At 39.9% G+C, this 24,099-nt stretch overlaps 2 protein-coding genes across 3 annotated transcripts in view; one reads left to right on the top strand and one right to left on the bottom strand.

The window, feature by feature from the left end:
* Nucleotides 1–1,371: 1,371 nt before the first annotated feature.
* Nucleotides 1,372–16,201, bottom strand: si:ch211-11n16.2 (zinc finger FYVE domain-containing protein 1). The gene is made up of 12 exons (XM_037776118.1): nucleotides 15,979–16,201; nucleotides 12,248–12,529; nucleotides 11,091–11,313; nucleotides 10,721–10,938; nucleotides 10,454–10,560; nucleotides 8,605–8,713; nucleotides 8,358–8,455; nucleotides 8,145–8,262; nucleotides 7,381–7,551; nucleotides 7,014–7,206; nucleotides 5,713–5,811; nucleotides 1,372–4,728 (listed from the first exon to the last, which is right to left on the bottom strand). Exons 1-12 carry the CDS (start codon nucleotides 16,090–16,092, stop codon nucleotides 4,496–4,498), a joined length of 1,965 nt encoding a protein of 654 aa, XP_037632046.1. The 5' UTR covers nucleotides 16,093–16,201; the 3' UTR covers nucleotides 1,372–4,495.
* Nucleotides 16,202–20,591: 4,390 nt separating this feature from the next.
* The window catches only part of dpf1 (D4, zinc and double PHD fingers family 1), a 56,286-nt gene continuing 52,778 nt past the window's right edge, over nucleotides 20,592–24,099 (top strand). For both annotated transcript variants that reach the window (XM_037776138.1, XM_037776137.1), the window contains exon 1: nucleotides 20,592–21,047. In XM_037776138.1, the coding sequence (XP_037632066.1) occupies nucleotides 21,016–21,047 (32 nt within the window). In that variant the 5' untranslated portion in view covers nucleotides 20,592–21,015. The remainder of the gene's footprint in view (nucleotides 21,048–24,099) is intronic.

Raw genomic sequence — 24,099 nt, 5'->3', positions numbered from 1 at the left:
ACTCAGCACAGGCCATACAGATCCTGACTGAAAGGGCACATACAGTAGGGCCTCCATGCTGGTAAAAAACAGATATATTACTCCAGCAAGTAGAATTTGGATACAACTTTTTAATCTCTGATTATCTGACAATGAAAGGACTATTTTTACTGCTACTAAAAATAGAAAACAGAGGGAGACGTTAAACTCTGGAGCCCAAGTGATCCAGACTCGTTACCAATATGAAGCTTTTATATAAAAATGAGAGAACAAACTGTCCATAAACACCATCTCTACCACCAACAAATAAGAATTTGTTCTTAATAGACTTGCCTCGTTAAATAAAAAAATAAAAAAAAATAAACAAACAGCCACAAAAGAAATGGACACTGCTAATAAAGGGTTTTGGGAAAATAGAATTAAACAAAAAACATGTGTTACAGTACAGTATCACCAAATACTGCATAGAATTAGCTATCACTTAAGCACATAACTATAGCTTATCACTTTAAAAGGAATACTTTACCCACAAAATGACTTTGTATATCAATTACTCACCACATGTTACCTTGAATTCATGAAGAAAACTTTGTTTTTCTCGCATGCCACCACGGTGAACGAAGAATTAAAACAAAAAATGTAGACAAGTCTTGATGAATTTAAGTAAATGGGAGCTACATTTAACAGCAAAACTATATCAAAACATCGCTTTACAAACTCTCCCACAACTCTCACAGTATAATCCAAGTCTCAGTCGTATATTCACTACTTCCTAAACATACATCTTCACTGAAACCTTACTATTTAAAACACTTCCGCATTAAACAGTCTCACACTTGCGTCTGCCTGTTTTACAGCGAATAGAAGTAGTGAGCTTACAACTAGATACATGAGACTTGAATTATGATAGTTTTGCTGACGACCCCATGTACTTCAATTCATCAAAACCTTTCTCCGTTCTTTGATTCTTCGTTCACCGTGGAGGCATGCGAGAAAAACAAAACACAAGGTGAGTAGTTGATATACAAATGTTCATTTTGTGGGTGAAGTATTCCTTTAAAGAAAAGCACAACAGAGGTATTGTTGATCAGGACACATAGAAGACAAAACACTGATAATAAACATGTCCTGATATGGGCTAAATTATAATGATCCCCAGTATTAATGAAGCTGTGAAGAGGAAGTCTGTGTCCTGCTGGGTGAAAAAGCACAAACGTAAATATCTGCAGATTTCAGCCTCACCATCAGATGTTGTTTTAGATTATTTAGCAGGTTAATAATTATTTGATTGACATGTTTTCTTCTTTTATACTGCCACATTGTCTTTCTGCTGTCATAAAGCATGATTATTATGGAGAGATTAGAGAGAGAAAGACAAGGTAAGTGACTGAATAAATTAGTAGAGACACAAAGTCTTCCTTTATTTTATTTATTTGGACGAGCCTGATTTAAGAAAGGAAAAAAAAAATCAAGATTGTCAATTTCCAGATTTCACTGGAAAACATCTTTAAAAATTGATTATTTCTAGACAGATATAAATTGCATTCATTTATCCAGTACGTTAAACAGAGAAACTCTCTCAGACAGAGCGTATTTTTCCATCATCATTGCAAATGATTTGAGCGCCTTTCAAAAAAATCAAAACAACTCAACTGTCCAGTCTAGTGCAGGTGCATTCATTATATATTAAGAGAGCTTCCTGAAGCATCACTTCTTATAATAACCTCAGAAAGGTAGTACACAGGTATTTCCATACATTGGAATGTCTATAATGTGCTACGGATTTTCTCTTCCCATCCCATTTCACCATATTTTCGATACAACTGTAAAAGAGTTAGCTGAGCGAGGCTGTGGATTACACTGCTCTGTAATTAGGCACAAATAGTCTCGTTACTTCTTGCACATATGGAGGAATCCCCTAAAACAAAGAAATGGGAGTAAAGATTCCCATGAAGGCACACACTGCTGTAGCTCGTGTTTCTCCGTCTCTTTCTGTCCAGAGTAACACAGGCACACACAAAGCTACTTTTTTCTTTGTGTTTTCCCGTCTGTCCATAATGTTCATATCCCGGAGAGAGAGAGAGAGATGAGATTTAGAGGAGGATAAAAACAAAAATCATCTCACACAATCTCTACTTTTCTTTGCAGAGACGATGCGAGTTGTTGAGGTGGATCGAAACTGAAACAGACAAGTTTATAAATCCCTCAAATTTAAAATCTCCCACTATTCCCAGTACATCCCTTTTAACTGTTCTCATTTTTAGTAGAGCTGCCCCCCTCTTAGTCTACTAATCTGTCGTTTTAATCTTAGTCAACTAAGATTTCTTTAGTCAAATAGTCGTTTTTTTATGCTTTTTTCATGCTGAATGACTTATCTCCAGGAAACTTATGATCACATCTCAGGTGAACACAAGATTTAAAGTGGTGTTTTTGCCTGATTCTAGTTTTCCAGATCTGGCCTTTACACACCGGGGGCGTGACGAATAAACGGCACAAAAATTAAGAAATACTCGCCTGCGAATATTATATGTCTAGGGCTTTTATTGTGAAAGGTAAGAACGGAAGGAGTGGATCTGGTCTGTGTTGCCTTTGTCAAGTTTGAAAGGAGTAATCCTTGTCTGTCACCCAGACCAGATTCCTGTGACGCACTTCCCAAAATTTCTGTGAGATCGTATACTGCTGTTTCCTCTTTATCCTTATTTATTTTCTGTGCTACTCCTTCAATCCCTTACATATCTACTCTGTTACTCTCCTTGTACTTAGTCCATTCTTGACTTGTTATTTATTCTGAAACGCCTAGTATTAGCGGTAACGTCAGCCTATGCTGTTTGTCTTAGCCCTGTGTCTGGTCCAGCCTGGTGTACCTACCTAGCCGTTTTTCACTTCACGGCTAACGATACTCTGCTAACTTGTTAACCACGGTTTGTGCTGAGTGTGCCGCTGTTACAGACAGGGTGTCTCTGCTAGAGAGACGTGCCCGTGAATTAGCCTCTTTTTTTCCTCATCCGATGAGAGGGTCGTACTGTAAAGGGTGTTGTATGCTGTACAGATTGTAAAGCCCCCTGAGGCAAATTTGTGATACTGGGCTATACAAATAAAATTGACTTGACTTGAATACAGTTTGCTGTCCTGGTTCGGCTTTCATAAATATAAGCGCACCTTAAAGGTATTATATCCAAGAATTAACTAAAAAACAATGTATGCACTGATGCAAAAATAATCACTCATGCCCCTCTAGAAGTGTGTGGTGGTGTCGGTTTCTGCAGAGATCCTGCAGCCCTCTGCCTGTATTTTCGCTTTCTTTCTTATTTTGCTTTACTCGGGACGCTTCTGGGCGTCTGCAAACAGCCTCTGGGTCCCACGTGGGGGTGTAACCTACAGCCAATAACAGCGCACAAGGTGTGAAGCCACTTTGTCACGCCCCTCGGCTTCTGATACCAACTCACAAGTACAAAACGGCTGTATTTCCCGGATGAGAATGGGTTGTGTTATGTGCATGTGTTCCAGTGATCCCCCTACTAGCTACGATCAGTGTGTTTAACTAGAGCAGCACAGAGCCACAGCCAGCAGACAGGAAGCCTGCATTCATTCAAAATCCTGCAACTCTGCACTTTCCCATAGGATTATGTGGAGTTGTGCAGTTAGTAACCGATGTAAAAAAAAATATGTAAATAACGTTTTATTTCTCAGATTCACTGCTTTTGCTCACTCTATAGCTCGCACGACCATTGCTGCTCTCCCTCTATCTATCCCTCTCGGCTCGTTGAGCTGTGGCCAACTTTGAATGCGGTTCAAAGTTGACAAACAGTAACCGACAACGGTTACAGATTATATCTTTAACTGGTTCCACACAATGTTATTGGTTGATGCGTTTATTCGCGGTGCAAAGGCTCCGAAAATCGACCTTGTTATATTCACAATGTGTGTGAAAATATTCCCGACAGTTCGGAAAAATATGTTGACGTGTGAAGTAATCGCACAAAGAAAAACGCCGCCGCTGTGTAAAGGCCTTTAGTCGACTAAGAATTTCTTTAGTCGAGGACAGCCCTAATTTCTAGCTAGCAAATTGGTCAAATTGAGAAACACAAATGACGGAACAAGGAAGACAACACTTGAGTGCAGTTAAGAGTAAAAGTTCTGCTGTTATAAAGAGAGTTGAGAGGAATTGTATGTCTTCATTTTCTAAATTTCCAGTCAGTTAAAATCACATATGCAGCTTCCCATTTGTGCAGTCAGAAGGTGATCTACGTTGAGTTTTACCTCAGAAACCGCTGCACAATCAGCTGGTAAAAAGAAGGCAGATGAGATGGAGAGCTGTTCCTAGGTCAGCTGATAAATCACCAGGCCTGGTACCCAGGTGGGGACCAATTTAAGCTTCAGTACAGCCCGTCTTTTCAGGTGAAAACAAGACTGATTCCAGTTCAGTGCTGCATTATCAAAACTCCTTGTTCTCTTGGAGCAGCAGTGCCGGGCTTCACAGCCTTTTTTTTTTGTGGATCATCTGAGGAAGTTCAGCTCACAGAGTATCCTTGCGGGCGTGGCAGCTGTCACACACTCTGACCGGGTGGTCCCAGCCTCGGGAGGGCACGGGCTTGATGTGTGTGGAGCATGGGCCGCACACGCCTTGTCCACACGCCCTGCAGTGGTGCTTGGACATCACTGCAGTGAAGGTTTTTGAGCACTGGTGGCACTGAGTGATGTCGTGGTCTGGCACCCAGTAGTCTGGCCGAGCCACGTCTTTCATAAAACCTGAAGGAATTCAAGATTTTCGGGATATGGTTTTAATGAGAGAATAAATATCCATATCTGAACAGACCATTCTGTGAAACTGCATAATGTTATATACACTGGGGCTGATGTAAATCACTTTACAGGATACCAAGCTTCATTAATGTTTATGGTGTGAATCTCCAAACAGATATTAAATAACTCCTGAAGGATGGATAGCTTTAGACCATTAGATGTTTATTTATGCCAGACGTTCCTCGCAGGTGAGCCATCAAGTCAAAGTGGCCCAGTGGTTCAGTCCATCCACCTCCCTTTGACGGACTTTAGAGTCAACTCATTTCGGGTTGGTTGCAACCCGGTTGTCATGTTCTATTCTCCCCTGAACAATGTTACAATTAGCGCGGCGATTATTTTATTGATTAATCTAATGACTAATTTATCAATTATTTTTAAACTACAGATTAAGATAAAAATTAATTTATCCAAAATAAATATCAAAAACTTGTCTGATTAATATTTAATCATTTTATTCAATCGTTTTCTCTTAAAAACAAAAAATATAACAAGATAATAGACCTTATTTGTCAGATGCCTGATCAGAAAAATACTGGATTCCTGTAGATTAATTTAATCACTGTATGTCACAGCAACTCTTTCCCTGAACTTGAGAATCAGTATTTTTACATAAGTACTTGACTTAAAACTTACATCACTTACATATTTTTGTAATCAATAACGTTGATTACGTCGACAAATCCCGGCCCTAGTAGAAAATTACTTTCACTTATGTTTATCTAACAAATAAAAACTTGCGCTTTATAATTTGACAATTCCAGCCAGTGATTGCAGCAGTGGTACGGCAGGCCAAATCACATTTCTTTACTCTAAAATTGGTAATTAGAATCATGTTCAATAAACATCTGATTGGTCATTTGACTTGGAGATAATGTGCAACCAGCTGCACTGACAGAGTGTGTAGTAGTAGTAAAATGCAGCTGTACTCACAGAGCGGGTAGTCCACAGCTGTGGTGACCATGTCCAGTGTAGACTGGGCCATCTCCGTCACTCTGCGAGCTATCAGACCACGAGGCTCCACCTTACACACTACAGAAAAGAGGTGTGTATATGTGTGAGAGAAAGACACAGACGTACATACAAAAAAGCAACAATAGCATTATTTATATATGAGCAGCTATCACAGATATACAATCAGCATTTAAATACAAGACATCTGTGTCTTTTTTTCTATCTTTTCCCACTGAAGAGTCTTAACCTCTTCCACTCCACCCCTCTTTACTATAGACCCATTTTTGTCTTTTTTAGGGGGGTACAGAGGGTCTTTAGAGGGAGATAGCAGGTCAGCAGTAGATGTCACATAGAGGTGGTGCACATCATCTGAAAGCTGGGAACCTGGAGATTAATTTGAGATGCAGCACTGTGTGTCATATTGTTCTAGTCAGGAATCAGAAATTAAACAAATGATTAATTAATTAAAATAATTTGTTAAAGAGAAAATGGCTACTTTGGGGACTAACATCATCACACATGAATAACATTGGGCTCATTAGATCCACAAGAGTCTCAGCTTCACAGTGAGACACAATTTATGCAATTCCAAGACTGTTTATGGACCCCAGTATGCAGAAATATTCAAATACACCATTTTAAAATAGGCTAAAATGACACATTTATACTCCATGCAAAACACATCTGGGGTTTTGCCCAAAACTGCATGTGATTACCATAAAGTGGGCATGTCTGTAAAGGGGAGACTCGTGGGTACCCATACAACCCATTTTCATTCACATATCTTGAGGTCAGAGGTCAAGGGACCCCTGTGAATATGGCCATTCCAGTTTTACCCTCGTCAAAATGTAGCCTAACTGCATTATTTAGCATTCTTCCCGACTACTGGTATCAATGGATTCCTCAGGTCGTCTAGTTTCATATGATACCAGTACGTTACCCACTAGCTCTAAAACTGAGCCTGCTACAGCCTCTGAAAAAGAGTAAAGTTGGCCGAGGTTGCCGGCGTCCTCAAGGAGTTTAAAAATTCAGAAATGTGACTACACGGCTTCTTACATTTTTTATGCTGTCTGTAAATTAATTTAACACATTTTACACTAAAGAAAATTTAAAAAAGTTGGAAATCTAGGTGTAGTAAGATCTGAAATTACAAATGAAGCAAATTAAATGCTTAATCTTGTTCTGTATTAATCCACGTAATGTATAAAGATCTATCAATACCTTTTGCTTTATTCAAATGACCTCTATGTAATTTAACACAAAGTTCACTAGTGTCCTACCCTGGTTGTTGGTGTCAGCTGGCCCTCCCTGTCGGTAGCAGGCCTTACACACTCTGACTGGCCCGCTGCCCCAGCCTCGCTCCGGCACCGGCATCCTGTGGTTGGAGCAGGGGTGACAGAAACCCTCGCCACACGATCGGCAGTGGTGTTTCCTCTCCGCCTCCTCGAACACCTTCTGACAGTCATGACAGGCCTGAGGGGGAGAGGAGTGTTCAGTGATGGCAGGACAGACATGATGACATTATTATTGCAGGCATTGACTGAATAATTAGTTATACAATGCAGCCTTGTGTATTATAATTTTAATTCTTTTAATCGGAATTGTTCTGTACTCTTTTGTTGTTTGTCTTTAGCTCTTCGTACTCACGGTGATCTCTGTGTTGGGTCTCCAGTATGGCGGTGCCACCTGGTCAGTGACCCAGGCAGCGACAGCCTTGGTGGGGCCGGTGCTGTACTCCGACACCGACTGGATCACGTAGTTCATCCCATCCAGGACCCTCTGGGCAGCGTTCTGGTGGTTGGTCAGAAAGGTGTCCGACTGAAGGAAGAAATAGGGATGAAAAAATGCAGACAATTGAATAACAATATCATATAACACAATAAAATAGATAATGAAATAGGTCAATTCAATTAAATAATATATATATTCATTCATACCGCCATATCCTTTACTATATATATATATATATATATCCTTTACTATATATGATATGATATATTTATATATATTTCTCCCCCCCAGAATGAGGGGTAATTTCTCTCTTTCTGTCAGACTTTAGAAATTGGGGCAATTCTTGTCGTATTTTGGGAAGAATGCCTCTCTGATGTTGGTTGAAATGTACCACTTGCAGGATCTCAGTCTCTTTGGTGAAGCTAACTGTAACACGAAACGTCCTTTAAGATGTCGACATTTTAATGTTGCATTAAGGGCAAATGTTATGCACGTTACACAAGAATGAATTTAATGACCCTCCGAGACAAATCAAATGTCATGTAATCTCAGTTTCTAAATGTTCTGATGTGGCAACGAGTGATGCAAGATGAATATGAATAATCTCATCCATCTCAGTATTCAGGACTTTTGTACTGAAACTATTAACTGGAGTAAGAGAAGAAGGGTGGCGTACTCACCCCCTCCCAGACGTGCTTGACCTCAGATCGCACCACACCGCTCTCAGGGTCCTGGTTCCCCATCCAGTACTGTCTGCTGCGGTAGATTACACCACAGCTAGCACACTCCAACACGTAGCTGAGAGGGAGGCGGAGAGACACCGTGAGATGATCGGATGACAGGCAGTGAAAAGGTGCGTATATGTGTGTGTTTGTGTGTGTGTATTTACATACCCTGACCAGGCATACTTGGCCAGTCCAAACCATTGGTTGTCAGAAGAAGCTGACGTCTTGGGCAGGACGATCACCTCTCTGCCTCCTTCATAGCACCTCTGGAGACACAGACAATAATATAGAAAATATATAAGAAAATGCGTAGCGTGTTATTGTGAACATTATGAACAGCTGAAACCACATAAACAACATCACATTTTGAACATCTAAACTAGCTGGCGAGACTGGTGTCAGGAGTCAGTCTTACCTTACAGATAAGGACCTTGTTGTTGAACTGGTGTGCATACTGGCACAGTCCATCTGCCATGTGGGGGACCCTGTCTCTCAGATGGTTCATTCCATTTTTACAGCGAATGCTGGAGACGAGACAGAAAAGCCAAAAGTTTCAGACCAACATGACAGACGTCAGAGAGTCAGTGATGCGGGTAGCTTTTTGTAAAAGTCTGACAGTCCATTAATCCAGGACCGAATCCTTTCAGAACCAGCGTTGATGGATTTCTCCCTCTGTCAGCTTTCCATAAAGAAGAAACACAAAGAGTAGGGGACTCCCGTTTCTCCTTTCCAAAAATATGGAAAACACATCAAGTTTTATGTGTCCCACCAGGGAGACAGTTAACATCCAAAAGAACAACAACAGATTTCTGCTTTAAGAGAATAAATTCCTATTCGGTGATTCAGCCAGAGGCAACTGAACAATTTCTGTTTGTGTGTCTGTTTATGTTTCCATCTGGCAATAAAAGACTTTAACTGCTGTGTGAAGACTCTGAAGAAGAGGACGTTCCAAAAACTCAAGTGAAAAGAGGTACATTTAGACAAACATTTAAAAATAAAGATCCCCACCAGACATGATTTAAGACTTATAAACATACTCTGCTTTGTATGATGATTTAAAAAGTTAAATTAACTATAATTAGAGCACATCTACTACTCTACAGGACGATTCTAAAGACGGGAAGAAATGTTGTTCAACTGTGAATTGTATCTGCTGAAAGGAAGTAAAGGATCATTGTACAGATGTCTGAGGTCTGACCATGAGGAGCTGACTTCATTCACAACAGAGAGGGGGAGCTGCCACTGACGCCAGAGTGGAAAATGCTTTTAACCCAAATGGCTGTCTGACCTGTCTCTATGTCTTGAAGGCTGAATGAATGATACTATTCTTTGAGAAACAGAGTAATGGACAGTAGACTGCTGTGAGGTGGGGAGCAATAGAGAGTGATGTATCTCATTAAGCATCCAGCATAGAAGAACTCTGGGAGTTGCAGTAGGGTTTGGTTATATGACGATATCTATCATCAAACGATATAAAACTGTCTATCATTTATATTATTTCTGTATTGTTTCTATCGTGATGTTGAAAAACTAGAAGAGAAACGGCGTTATGGCAATATTTAGGTCAGTTGGACGGCACTTTATGTTCTGATCCTTGCATGTGGGAGCGAAGCTTGAGCGAACAGCTGTTTTGCTAACATGGTGAGGTCACAACATGGGGAAACCGTCTCAGACTGCAGGCTATCTGTTGTCATTAACCTGCACTACGTTCCTTTTTTTCTTCTTCAACTTAAACAAACTACAGTCTACGGTACACAAAAATGCGTTAACACAATGTTTTGTTTGTGGCCGCTTATGTAGGAACAGCATCTCTGTTGCAAGATATACAACGGATAAATAAAACAATCTATGGAGAAGCCGTGCACACCCCTAGATAACACAGATAATGAAATGTATAGATTGGTATGGATGTTTGACGCTATCACATTATTTTATTTAATGACTTATGTGATAAAGCCATCCCTGACATTCTTGGTTATCTATAATAAAGCTTGACATAATATAGAAACTGTTTTTATTCCGAAGAACATTGGATTTTTTTTAAATCAAGTACAAACAAAAACATTTGAGGGAAATATCAGTATGCACTGAACAGAGTGATGAGAGGTGTAATTTTGCACAGGTATAGAAGAATGACTGAATCAAATTGAAGATTTATTTATTTTTTGACCAGTGTTTCAGCCTCAGTAAAATTTCATCTCTAGAATGGAGAAAAACTGGAGACAAAAAAAAGAAACTGCTCAAAATGTTTTTTAATGACTTACTTGCAGCTGAGGCAGACAGCGGAGCAGGTGAAGTACTCGTCTGGGAAGAAGGAGAAGGGGGTCAGCTTATCGTCTGACAGTTCCCCACAGAAACGCTCACCTAGGGCCTAAAGAAACGTAAAAAAGGAAGGTGAAGATTGAAGGGAGAGAGGAAAAGTGGACACAAAACAAGATAAGAGTCGAAACGGTCTTCATCTCTCTTGTTAAATTTCTCTAAAACTCTACTTGGTGTCTATTTAACACAGAAGGTAATAGTCCACCACTTACCTCCAGAGCGTGAAACACTATCGTGGGCTGGCGGGGGGAGCGTGTGTGAGTGTTCTTCACTTGCTGCCTGACGGCCTCCAGCAGCCTGTTGTAGTCAGTGGGGGGTGTGATGGTCTGGGTCCCAACGTACTGCACCGAGCTGAAGGCCTCCGTCCCCAAGTTCAGGTCGTGAAAACGCTTCTGGAGCAGCGTGTCGGCCTGGCCGGTCATCTTCGAATCTACAAGGGAAAGGAAGCAAAGGGATTTTATCTGGACAGCAGGAACCACAGAATAAGAGATTAAAACCCATAAAAATAAATCCTGTAAAAAGACAAAGCATCATGCTTGAATGATTACACATGCATGCCATTTGGTATATTTCCTCCCCTACCATGACCGAGCAACTGGGTGTGCGTTGTCTCCTGGAAGACGATGACGGCGGGCCCAAGAGTAGAGAGGGGCACATCCAGACCACAGCGGCTCGAGAGGGCTCTGAGCTCCGGGGTGAAGTGCTTCAGGTAGGCCCCCGAGGCGTTGCTCAGGAACTGGAACATGTCGTTGTGGAGGCGCTCTGCCCGTGTACGATAGACTACTATATCAGACACTGCCAATACCTTGAAGAGAAGGGAGTAGAGATACATATAGAGAGCCAAGTAGCATCTATGACCTTTACCAAGAAAACAGGACACATGGAGAAATGGAACATAGATGTAAGTGTGCGAGGATTTGCTAATAAGTTACAGTGCGAGCATAAGGAGAGGTTGACAAGGAAGACAAGCCACATCTTTTGAACACACAATAGGCTCGTTCGAGATGAGCCAGGCCTGCGCACAATCGATCACCGGCGATCAGCGCAAAATGCATGCCGGTTAAATTTGTGTCCGACTAGCTCTGACGTCATGCACACACGGGCAACGACAACATCACAAGATTGTGGCGACCGCAGTTTTTAGAGCCAGGCACCGCAGCTGCTCTCAAATGACTGCAAGACCCAGGGCATGATGGGAAACGCCTGGCTGTCGCCTAATCAAAGAGCTGATTGGCTCTTAGTTTTGACAACAAACACCACGTGTTGTAGAAAGTCCTAACTTTCTGTGTAATTGTAATATTTAATTCTAGATTGTAGGCTATTAGTCTCATGTTGTGCAATTAAGGTTTCATCTGTTAATTGTTTGAGGAAAAGAAACTACAGGGATACACTAATGTGTTGTCTAAAACACAGCTGGTAAGACCCAAAATACACATCACATCTGACTCTTTTACCAGTCAACTATATTTACAGGGACATATACTTGATGTGTGTATATACCCCTCTCCTGGAACCAGCTGTCCCAAAATATAATGCAATTCTGCCTTATTTTGCATACTGCATACGACATGCTACATTTAGGCCAAATTAGTACATACTGCTAGTATGCGATTTTGAATACAGCCATTGTCTCTCACCCTAACAACCTGTACAATGTGTGCTGTGCAGACAAACTTCTATGCTATACATCAAGCTTTCAGTTAATTCCAACAAAACCAACCAGCGACAACTGAAATTACCTTTAGCAGCAGCCGCATCCTCTGGTTCTGATTGGCTGCGGCCCCCAACAGGCCCTCCGTATCCAGGGTGACCAGGCTGAGTGTGGGGTCGTACGCGGCCCACACTCCCACTGTACAGGAGCTGGGGGACTTGGAGGTGTAAAACACACTCTCACCCCCGAACAGGATGTGGTTGAGGGTGTGGGACTTGCCATCGCCGGTGTTGCCAAAGATAGAGAGGACCTTGACTCCTGCCACGTCCCCACAGCCGAGTCTGTCCACAAACTCAGTCTCATCGCGGACCTGGGAGGGAGAGGAAGGAGAACACAATGCAGAGAGCCATTTATGGGACAGAGGATGGATTGCTGGGCTGTCTTAACATGATATCATTGGCTCCCCTGCTGACTTCATTGAATCAGGGGAAAAGCTTATTGAATTTGCGTGACCAATAAATTCAGTCTTGGATGACAAGGAGCTTTAACACACAACAACATAGAGAACTGGGTTATCTGCTGGGCCTTTAGCTCTCTTAGGACAAACACTAAGGACAAAATAGGCTGTGCATACATCCCAGACTATATGGATATGTATAAAAATCATCATTATGTGTTAGGTGGCACAGACCGGAAAAGGGGAGGAGCAACAATTAGTGAAGGTTGTAGATATAGGGCTTCCTGCAGGAGGAACTCTGGTTGTGACATTAACTCAGGCCGGTGGAGTGAGGCAGGGGAACAGCTCATTCCATGTGGCATGCAGGGAAGACGAGAGGCCAGGAACAACTGGTAGGCCTAAGACGGGTGTCTGTGTGTTTTGTTTTATGCTGTCAGGTTTGAATGTGTGTGACTTTTATTGTGTTTGTGTATTGCAGATCTGATTCCCTGATGTGTTGAAGGCGGTTGGTAGTCGGTAGTAAAAATAGATCGACGTACCAGGTATTTTAAAGTTTAGATATGTAGTGTTTTAACATTTAATCGGTTAATGTTTGGTAATTAAGTGTTTTTAAGATTGTTAATATTTGTTTCTCTGCAGAGCATCAGTCGGCCGTGGGACTATTTTTGTTGTTTGCGTTTGTTTTTTGGGGGTGTTATTTCCAGTGAACCGGTAGCGGTGAAAAAGATATGGGCATTGCCCTTGGGGCGAACTAGTCTCCTCTTGTTCTTTTTGTTGTTTGTTTTGTTCTGTTTGTCGATTTGCCTGCCTGCCCCACTGTGTATAATCTAACTCAGGGTGAATCCCAGTCAGATAGCCAGGGCAGGCTTAAGGTGTGCTGTGGTTGTTAATCGTTTGCAGTGAAATTAATCACGTGTGACTGTGTTAATTCATTTAGCGTGTAAGATGTATTGATTGCGGTGTGTACTGGTGTGGAACTCAGCACCTTGTCCTGTTAGTATAGCTTGGGGTTAAACGGTGAGTGGGAGAATATGAACTGTAAAACTAAATTTCTGTAAAAAAAACTTTCTACTTTTTAAAGTTACCTCGTTGATTGTCATTCCTTATGCTCATAAATTACACACTAAGGACAAAACTGGTTGTGCTGCCTTGCCTTGCCTATGTACATAATGTTCACATTTATTATAATCACACTCACCAATTATGCTAAAATTTTAATTATGCTTCTAATTAGGCTGAAACAGGAAGAAAAAGATGCTGCATCAACAAATATGTATTGCGCGGGTAAAAGCAAAGCAAAAACATTTTAAAATGTTCAACTGGCTCCCTGTCTCTCAGAGAATTGATTTCAAAATACTCCTGCTGGTTTACAAAGCTACACGGTTTAGGGCCAAAATACATTTCTGATCTTCTGCAATGTTATGTTATGAACCGTCCAGACCTCTCAGGTCATCTGGATCAGGTCTGCTTAGTGTCCCCAGAGTCAGAACTAAACATGCAGAAGCAGCGTTCAGTTTTTATGCACCAAAATTTAAATCAAAGCTTAAACCTTTCCTGTTTGCTGCTGCCTTTTATTAAACCAGATAATGATCATATACTGCACTAGAGCTTTTACTCTTGTGTGTTATACTCTATTTTAGCTTCTATCCTATAGCTTCTATTTTTAGTTTGTTTTTATTTTCTAATCTTTAATGATTTTATAACTGTTCTAATTATGTCTTAATGTTCTTTTGCACTTTGTCTTAATGTTCTTGAATGTTTATGTAAAGCACTTTGAATTGCTCTGTTGCTGAAATGTGCTCTACAAATAAAGCTGCCTTGCCTTGCCTAATAAAAGTTTTCTGCTCTTTAAAAGTTACACACTAGGGACAAAACTGGTTGTGCATACATCCCAGACTGTATGGATATGTATAATAATCATCATTATCACCACCTGCACTTTGTACTGTTGTAACAACAATACAAGAAGAAGAAGGAGCCTCCCTGCGGGTCAGCTGTGCTGTGTGACTCACCAGGGACTTTCCCAATTAGAAACCCTTTTGCTCCCTCAGTGGTAGTTAGTTTCTTTGATGTATCATGAGCCCTTGTTAGCTAAAACATTACTAAGCTATATACTAACGTGATGGGTAAAAGCTATTTACTATTAAATTAAGATAAGATAAGATAAGATATGATGAACCTTTATTAATCCCCAGAGGGAAATTCAGGTGTCAAAGCAGCAACATCAACAAACATCAGCAAACAGAGTGAAACACAGGAGCGGTGAAGGTCTACAAACATTATAAAAACAATAATAGAGATATAAAAGATACAAAGTGAATGGGTGAACATAGTGTGTACAGTCCGTCAATAAATTAATGTAGTATGTACAATAAATAAATGTAATATGTACAATAAATAAATGTAATATGTGCAATAAATAAATGTAATATGTGCAATAAAATGTAGTATGTGCAATAAATTAATGTAATATGTACAATAAATAAATGTGATATGTGCAATAAATAAATGTAATATGTGCAATAAATAAATGTAATATGTGCAATAAAATGTAGTATGTGCAATAAATAAATGTAGTATGTACAATAAATAAATGTAGTATGTGCAATAAATAAATGTAATATGTACAATAAATAAATGTAATATGTGCAATAAATAAATGTAATATGTACAATAAATAAATGTAGTATGTACAATAAATAAATGTAGTATGTGCAATAAATAAATGTAATATGTACAATAAATAAATGTAATATGTACAGTAAATAAATGTAGTATGTGCAATAAATAAATGTAGTATGTACAATAAATAAATGTAGTATGTGCAATAAATAAATGTATGTGCAATAAATAAATGTAATATGTGCAATAAATAAATGTAATATGTGCAATAAATAAATGTAATATGTACAATAAATAAATGTAATATGTACAATAAATAAATGTAATAAATAAATGTAATATGTACAATAAATAAATGTAATATGTGCAATAAATAAATGTAATAAATAAATGTAATATGTACAATAAATAAATGTAATATATGCAATAAATAAATGTATATATGTGCAGTCTATAAAGTGGTATATAGGATGTATAGTGTAAAGTGTAAAGTAAGTGTTATATAGGATGTATATACAACTAAAGTAAGTGTAAAGCTCGCCAGTGGTTTTTGTCATTAAGAAAACAGTGGAGAGAAATTTTTCAATTTGAGTGAATAATAACTTGACTTTAGTGTTTGGTGAGCTGATTTGACTGATGTATTAGCACTGTCACTGTTAGCATCAGTGATATTAGTGTTGTCCTCTTAGCTTAGCAGCTAGCTAACTGTTAGCATCCTGCTAGCTGCTAGCTAACTTTACCTTCAGGTTTTCTTGTTCATCCACCAGCAGAAAGCTCCGGGAACCGTCCTGACTCTCCTCCTCCTTCGCCTGGATCGAGATACTCTCCATTTCCTTCATCAGTATGTCGGACATCGTTGTTTCAATCACTTAAAACACATTTGTGAAGGCGAAAAGCAAAGCGAAAGTTCAACATGACTCCTCTCTGTCTATCAATCACAACAACAACGCGTGTGCTGCTGACGCTGAGGAGCGTAAGCTGTGACGTCAAGACGCATTGTGCGTGCGTTTGCTCAGCAGTACATCAGCAACACCCTGTGGACAAACTGGAGAATGACAAGTGTAAGAGCAACAAAGTGTGAATATAATAAGTTAAAATTCATAATTTCTAGTTATTGTAGCTGACTTAGGTGATGTTTAAAAAGGTTAACAGACAAATGCATGTATATTGAATTTTGATGATTTTACTCCCTCGCCTGGGTTAGTCCTTCATGCTGGTAGCCATCAGGCTCCACAACCAAGGGTGACCCCCATATGACAACTATTAGGACTTTAAGAACTTTAAACATGCACTATCTGCCTTTAAACATGCACTATCTGCCTTTAAACATGCACTATCTGCCTTTAAACATGCACCATCTACCTTTTAACATGCACTATCTGCCTTTAAACATGCACTATCTACCTTTTAACATGCACTATCTACCTTTAAACATGCACTATCTGCCTTTAAACATGCACTATCTGCAACCATCTTGGACTCTAACCACTGGCGCACTTTACACTTACTTTACACTATACATCCTATATACCACTTTATAGACTGCACATATGCACATATTACATTTATTTATTGCACATACTACATTTATTTATTGACGGACTGCACACACTATGTTCACCCATTCACTCTGTATCTTTTATATCTCTATTATTGTTTTTATAATTTTTGTATACCTGTACGTCTCCTGTGTTTCACTCTGTTTGCTGATGTTGCTGCTTTGACACCTGAATTTACCTCCGGGGATTAATAAAGGTTCATCTTATCTTATCTTATCTTATCTTTGATATAGTGAGAGAGTGAGTGTGAATTAGAGCACATAGTTTTTCTACCATGTGACACAATGTAATATTTAACTTTTCAGTAAACGTTTTAAACTGGATTACATCTCCATCATCGTCATTCGCGTCAGACTGAAGTCACTGTGCCTACAGCTCGTTTGTGGCTTATTTTTGGGATCCAGACGGAATGCCACTACCACAAGATTAAACTTCAGAAATCAGAGGATAAGAAAACATAAAATAGGATGAGATGATGACTTCACAAGACCCATAAATTATGTGTTTATTATGTAGCAAGATTTTTCAAGTCTATATCAATTTTGTAAAGAAAATAAAATTCAAGCTCGTTTCACGAGGCTGCATAAAGCTGAAATAAATATCTTTATCTTCATCTTTTATTCGGATCTTCATTAGCTGTGGCTGAAGCCCAGCTATTCTTCCTGGAGTCCACTTAAATCACTTTGAACTGTTAGGCTACATTTCAGTACACAATCACATTACAATCTTTACACAACAATGACCACAACCATCAAAAGCGACAGCAACAAAACACAACAATATTTAAGACACAACACAGGACGTAGGTTCAAGTTAATACTATTCACAGAGTATAGAGGTAGATATGATTCATTAGTGGTTGGACCATAGCATATTATGTCAAAATACAAAAACATACAAAAACAGACCATATATGTCTTTTAAAGCAGCAACTGATTCATAATTACAGCAAACACAGAATCAAAGTTTCCATTTAACGGGCAGAGAGTGTTTTATTGGAGCAGTGCTGCCATGTTAGAGCTGCTTGCTAATGTTCATTAAATATTTGTTAGCACAGATCTATAAATATCACATGTCACTGAATGGCTTCAGAGCGGCGCCACTGCTGCTAACAGGACATGGAGAAAAGAAATTCCAGCATTGCTGCTCCAACAGTCCTGGCTTCCTATCTTTCCTTCCTTCCTTTATTGGAATTTAAAGAAGGAATTAAGGAAGGAAGGAATAAAGGATGGAGGGGCGAGGAGATTGGAGAGGGTCCCAGCCTTTCTCCGGGCTCAACCATGAGAGACAAATGTCTGAAAGAATCAATTATAGGCCTACTCCCAACCCATCGCCCCTGATTAATGAATAATTAAAGCTGCTCAGTGCAGGGCTACCTAGCTAGCATAGATAATATAAGATTAACCATGGGTCTATCAACGTGCCACCACTAATGTGAGGTTATGTAGACACAACGCCTCTTAATTTGCCATAAAATAGATAGTATAAACTTGTTACTGAGGGGTGATTGCCTATAATTTAATATAACAGGTCTATATTATGCAACTTTTCTTTATTAGAATAAGTTGTCCACCTTTATATGTGGATTAAATTCTTAGTCGACTAACACTCAAATATGATTTTGTCAAGTAATCGAAAGGGCTACCTAGCTAGCATAGATAATATAAGATTAACCATGCATCTAACAACGTGCCACCACTAATGTAAGGTTATGTAGACACAACGTCTCTTAAAGGACCCATATCATGCTCACTTTCAGGTTCATACTTGTATTTGTGTTTCTACTAGAACATGTTTACATGCTGTAATTTTCAAAAAATCCCTATATTTTCCTCATATTGTCTGTCTGAATGTACCTGTATTCACCCTCTGTTTGAAACGCTCCGTTTTAGCGCATTTCAACGGAATTGCAACGGAATTGCGTTTCTAGGCAACAGTTTTGGTCCATGACTTCCTGCCAGCTGATGTTATTTATATCCACTGCAACAGGAAATTAACTGGGACAATTTTAGAATGTTTACGTTTAAAACCGTGTAATGGTCTAAATATTGTATATTTGTGACATCACAAATGGACAGAAATCCTAACGGCTTGTTTCAAACGCACAATTTCTGAATACGGGCTGTGTGTTTTTCTCCGTATATTGAGCATTTTGATAGTTTACCAGTATTTATATAACACTTAAACCTGCTTTATATTATAAAAGATATGAAAATCTCACTTTTTACAATATGGGTCCTTTAATTTGTCCTAAAATAGATTTTCCTAAACTTGATCTCAACATGGTCACAAACGTTCTCATTTTACAGCTAAACAGTACACTACAAGATGTTTCTAAAAACATTTGAGGTGAGAAATATGCATTAGAGTAACAGAATATTGATTCATATTTTATCAGCACTGCCTAGTTTGACCGTTTGATCGGAGTTCGCAAGTGATTGACATCTGCTCAGAGACAGCAGGCTCCAGCTCGGCTCTGATTGGTTGTTTTCCTCCGGTCTGTGAAATCTTGCAGATGCCTTTAGGAGCACCGGAGGACACAGAGGCACAGGGTTTTTTTTTTTTCAGATTATGCACTACTGTCCGTTTTATAAAAATAACTTTTTAAAATCATGTTTGCTCCATTTCTATCCACTGCCGCTTTAAGTTTTCTGAAAATATGTATATTGTTTTTGTTCTTCTATACCAGTTTTTCCTTATAATAAGCACACAGGTAAGATGATACCTGCAATACCTCACTAAAGTTATATCCACTTGCTGTCCCTACACATATGCAAAGAAAACAAATTATATATATTTTTTTAAATATTGTTTTCTCTTTAAAATGCATTCAGTATAAGGTGCCTCTTATATGATGCACATTTTGTGACTGGCCAGTGCAGCTTCAACCTCGCCCACCATCACCATCACCATCCAGACATGGCAACACAATGCACAAGAGAAGCTGCCATCCTCAGACTGACAGACAGTCCTGCAACCCAACCTTGACATAGCTGTAGACATTTTTTTTTTTTTTTAAATAAATAAATTCGGATCTGGGGGGATGGCTTTGAAGGTTTTCCTCCAGTCTGTGAAATCTTCCAGATGCCGTTAGGAGCACCGGAGGACACCAGAGGCACTTGATTTTTTTTTAGATTATGCATTACTGTCAGGATATAGTGACCTTTTTATAAAACTAACTTATTTGAATCATATTTGCTCCAATTCTACCCACTGCTGCTTTAAGTTTTCTGAAAATATGTGTATTTTTTGTTTGTCTATACCAGTTTTTCCTTATAATAAGCACACAGATAAGATGATACCTGCAATACCTCACTAAAGTTATATCCGCTTGCTGTCTCTAAACATATATGCAAAGAAAGAAAACATTACATATTTTAAAAAATATATTGTTTTCTCTTTAAAATGCAAGTTGCCACTTATATGATGCAAATTTAACACATATGCAAAGAAAAAAAATATTCAAAATGATTTCTTAATATTTTGTCTTTAAAATGCATTCAGTATAAGTTGCCTCTTTTAATCATATTTGCTCCATTTCTACCCACTGCAGCTTTAAGTTTTCTGAAAATATGTAAATTTGTTTTGTTCTTATACTAGTTGTTCCTTATAATAAGCACACAGGTAAGATGGTACCTGCAATACCTCACTAAAGTTATATCCACATGTTATCCCTACACATATGCAAAGAAAATAAAATTATATATATTTTTAAAAATATTGTTTTCTCTTTAAAATGCATTCAGTAGAAGTTGCAAATTCTGTGACTGGCCAGTGCAGCTTCAACCTCGCCCACCATCACCATCACCATCCAGACATGGCAACACAATGCACAAGAGAAGCTGCCATCCTCAGACTGACAGACAGTCCTGCAACCCAACCTTGACATAACTGTAGACATTTTTTTTTTTTTTTTAAATAAATAAATTCGGATCTGGGGGATGGCTTTGCCCCTTACTTACAAGTCCGAGGCGGGACTGAGGTCCACTTTGCCCGCTACCCCTGCTGGTACTTGTAGTGCACTGCCCCCCTGCATGTTCCATGTTGACATGCATAAAAGACTACACTTCCCCAAAGCTGTCACCAGGCGCTCCCTCCTCCCATTGGCTGCTCGCTGCAGCCGCAGCCCCAGAGAATGAATGAAATTGAAATAGCTGCTACATTACATGTACAATACCGGGCTCTCTGCAGTGTTGCATTCTATCATACTATATCAAAATGGCCACAGCGGTACAGAACCCCCTCAAATCGTAAGTACAACACATTTTCCTGCGCGTTTTTGTGTTTCTGCATGCTGTCAGTGCAAATTTAGGAGGCTTAAATATCACCAGATATTTCTCAGCTATACGATTACACATCTATATATACATGCAAATGCATACAGCAGAGATGGAGATAATGTGAATCAGCCCTAAAGAAAAGTTAGATTTGAAGCTGAGGTGTTTTTTTTTTTTTTTGTTTGGCATGGAGGAGGATTATTGTGCGCTCCGATGCAATAATGATTTCCTTTGAGCCAGCAGCAGCAGCGTGTGTGTGCAGTGTGCAGGGCTATGGAGGAATGCTGGAGGTAGATTTGGGATTTGGGTGACCCGGTGTGTCCCTTGCCACTGTAGCCAGCCAAGATCACGGTCAAAGCCAGGCTGGAGTGGCCGGCAGGCACGCAGCTTAGCTGCCTTTAGCGTATACCTGTGTGCACATTTTGGGGGCAGAGATGGTAAACAGGTAGGCAGGATGAAGCTCTGGTTTTTGGCTGCAGCTTTCCTCTCACTGCCGGACCTCTCGGAGGTATATAAGCCGAGGTAAATACGCTGCTGAACTTGCTTTCATCTTTAGCGCCTATAATAAAGCCCTATAATAAAAATCTAAATTGCAGTTTCACTCTAAACGTGCATCTTAACGGGGCATTTATTCCCACTAATGGGTCTTTTATAAAAACGGGTGGATTTCCTCCTAATCATCCCCCCTTTGTGCAGGTTTTTTGGGGATTTTTTTTTTTTTTGTTGTTTTTCTGAGGCTGGTTTCAGCGGAATGCAGACGCCTGCTGCCCGCCTGGGCTTCCGGCCAAAAAGGTGGCTGATGTGCGTCTGTCAGCGGGTACTTACAGAGATCTAGCCCGAACACACACACACACAAAAAAACACAATAGATGCAATATAAACATGCAAACCCGAGGAGTGTTTGAGCACACAACAGATCCAGCTTCTGCAGTTTGAAACAAAGAAAAGTCATGTGTGCAAAAAAAAAAGCAGGGGCGCACATCGGATGCTGCACAGGTTTCACCTGAGCAGCCTGTCTGTGTGTCTGTGTGTCTGTCTGTCTGTCTGTATGTGTGTCTGTCAGCCTCTCTGAAATGCAGACACAGGCGACATTTCGTGCAATTTCCATGAACGACTGCCCTGTACGTGCCTGATTTGGAGAGCACTTCACAGGAGAGAGGAAACAGGAATGGCACTGATTGGGCAACTGTGATGGTATTTTAGTGTTTTGGCCACTTCACATGCCATAGCACCATATCTCAATAATGGTATCATAAAGATGAATAATTCCAAGGTTTAATTATGCTCTAATAAACTGGCATCCAGTAATGTTATGCACTGATGGGACGGGAATGGACAGGTGGACTGGATGGAGGCTGTAATGGTGGGACCTTTTGAGCTCAGAGCGTCTTCTCCTCTCCTCTATATGGGATGCTCGTCCAAGCAGAGCCAAAGTGTGGCCAGATTGCTCCCAGAGGCCCTCGCTGACACCATGTCAGGGGATTAAATTGACTGATTTGCATGGAATATATTTGATACATGGTACCAGGACAGAGAAGGAGACGAGGTTGAGGTGGCAGGAAGAGAATAGGATAGGGGGAAAGAGTGAAAGGTCCAATTGGTGTCCAATTTTCAGTGGTGGTCTCACATTGATTTTAGACAAAAGAGGAAAAAGAAGACATAGTTGTCAGCCAGATGCAGACCTGCAGGGATGCTGGCACGCTGTTCCACTCCAGCGTCTGACTCTATGTGCAATAATAAAGCTGAATGTATTTATTACACAAGGCCACAGCAGTCAACGCCGCCTTTTAACACCTCGCCAACTGTATAAATGCCATCGTTACGCAGTATGGGTTTAACTATGCTTCCAGTTACCACACTGCGATCGGCTTTTAAACAAGCCCTGGTAATTAGCGTGTCTACAAACAAACTCGCTATTAGAGGCTTACAAATTAGAGGCCTATCCAGCAAAATGGGGCAAAATTTGGTTCAGCGTCGGCCCTAATAGAGCGGCTGGCTGAGCGCCTGTTGTGTGCCTAACTTTGTTGAATCTCTGCGATAAATTATAATTAATTCAGTGGATGTAAATTCTGCAGGAAACGTTGCACAATTGTGTGAGTTGGAGTGTGCGTGCAATGTGTTGGAAGGACAGTGGAGGGTTCATTTGTGTGCGAAGGCAAATCAGTGGAGGAGAGCAGCTATAGCTCCAATCTACTGGGCATTTCCCCACCAGCCTATCTCTCTGCTGGATTAGAGACTCGTTTAATCTCTCCTTCTCCTCTGCTTCCCTCTTATTCTCCTCCCTGTCCTCCCATCACCCCTGCTGCCCCGTCCTCCACGTCCCCCTCCCTCCTTCTTCATCACTTTCTCCATCCATCACTCTTTTCGCCATCTCCCTTTTGTTCAGCCATTTCCTCTCTCTGTCTCGCTCGCTCTCTCTTTTTCCCTTTTTCCTTCTTTTTTCGGCCTCAAACCATCTGAGCACTGCAAGTCGCTTACCCTCAACAACCCCCCACCAACCACCCTCCACCATCTTTACATTGTGAATCACTACTTTAACATGCAGCAAAAAGTAGGGCTGCACGATTACGGCCAAAATGCTAACCACGATTATTTTGATCAATATTGATATCACGATTATTTATCACGATTGATTTTTAGCACTTTCACATTAAAATAAACAGAGCGTTGCTTTCACTTCCATGCTGTGCTACATTCCTGCTATTGTACAAATTAGGGCTGCACGATGTTGGAAAAAACTGAAATTGCAATATTTTTTTTTCTGCTATATATATTGCAATATGAAAAAATACAGGAATATTCACCCTAACCCCTTTGTTAGCTACAATTTAAAGTTAAATGCTTCAATCTGGTGCACATCAAGAGCAAAACTAGCAACAATAAGAGCTAGATAAACTATTTTATGCTCTTCATTTAATCATAAACTCACTGGTTGTATAGATAATATCTGTACCCAAAAGTGAAGCCAAAACATCTCGATCACCGGCTTGCTGTTGCAGAGTTTTCTATTTGCAGAATGTGCATT

This window comes from Sebastes umbrosus, chromosome 7 (assembly GCF_015220745.1).
Source record: "Sebastes umbrosus isolate fSebUmb1 chromosome 7, fSebUmb1.pri, whole genome shotgun sequence".
NCBI lineage: Eukaryota > Metazoa > Chordata > Actinopteri > Perciformes > Sebastidae > Sebastes > Sebastes umbrosus.
This window is presented reverse-complemented; position numbering and strand designations above follow the sequence as displayed.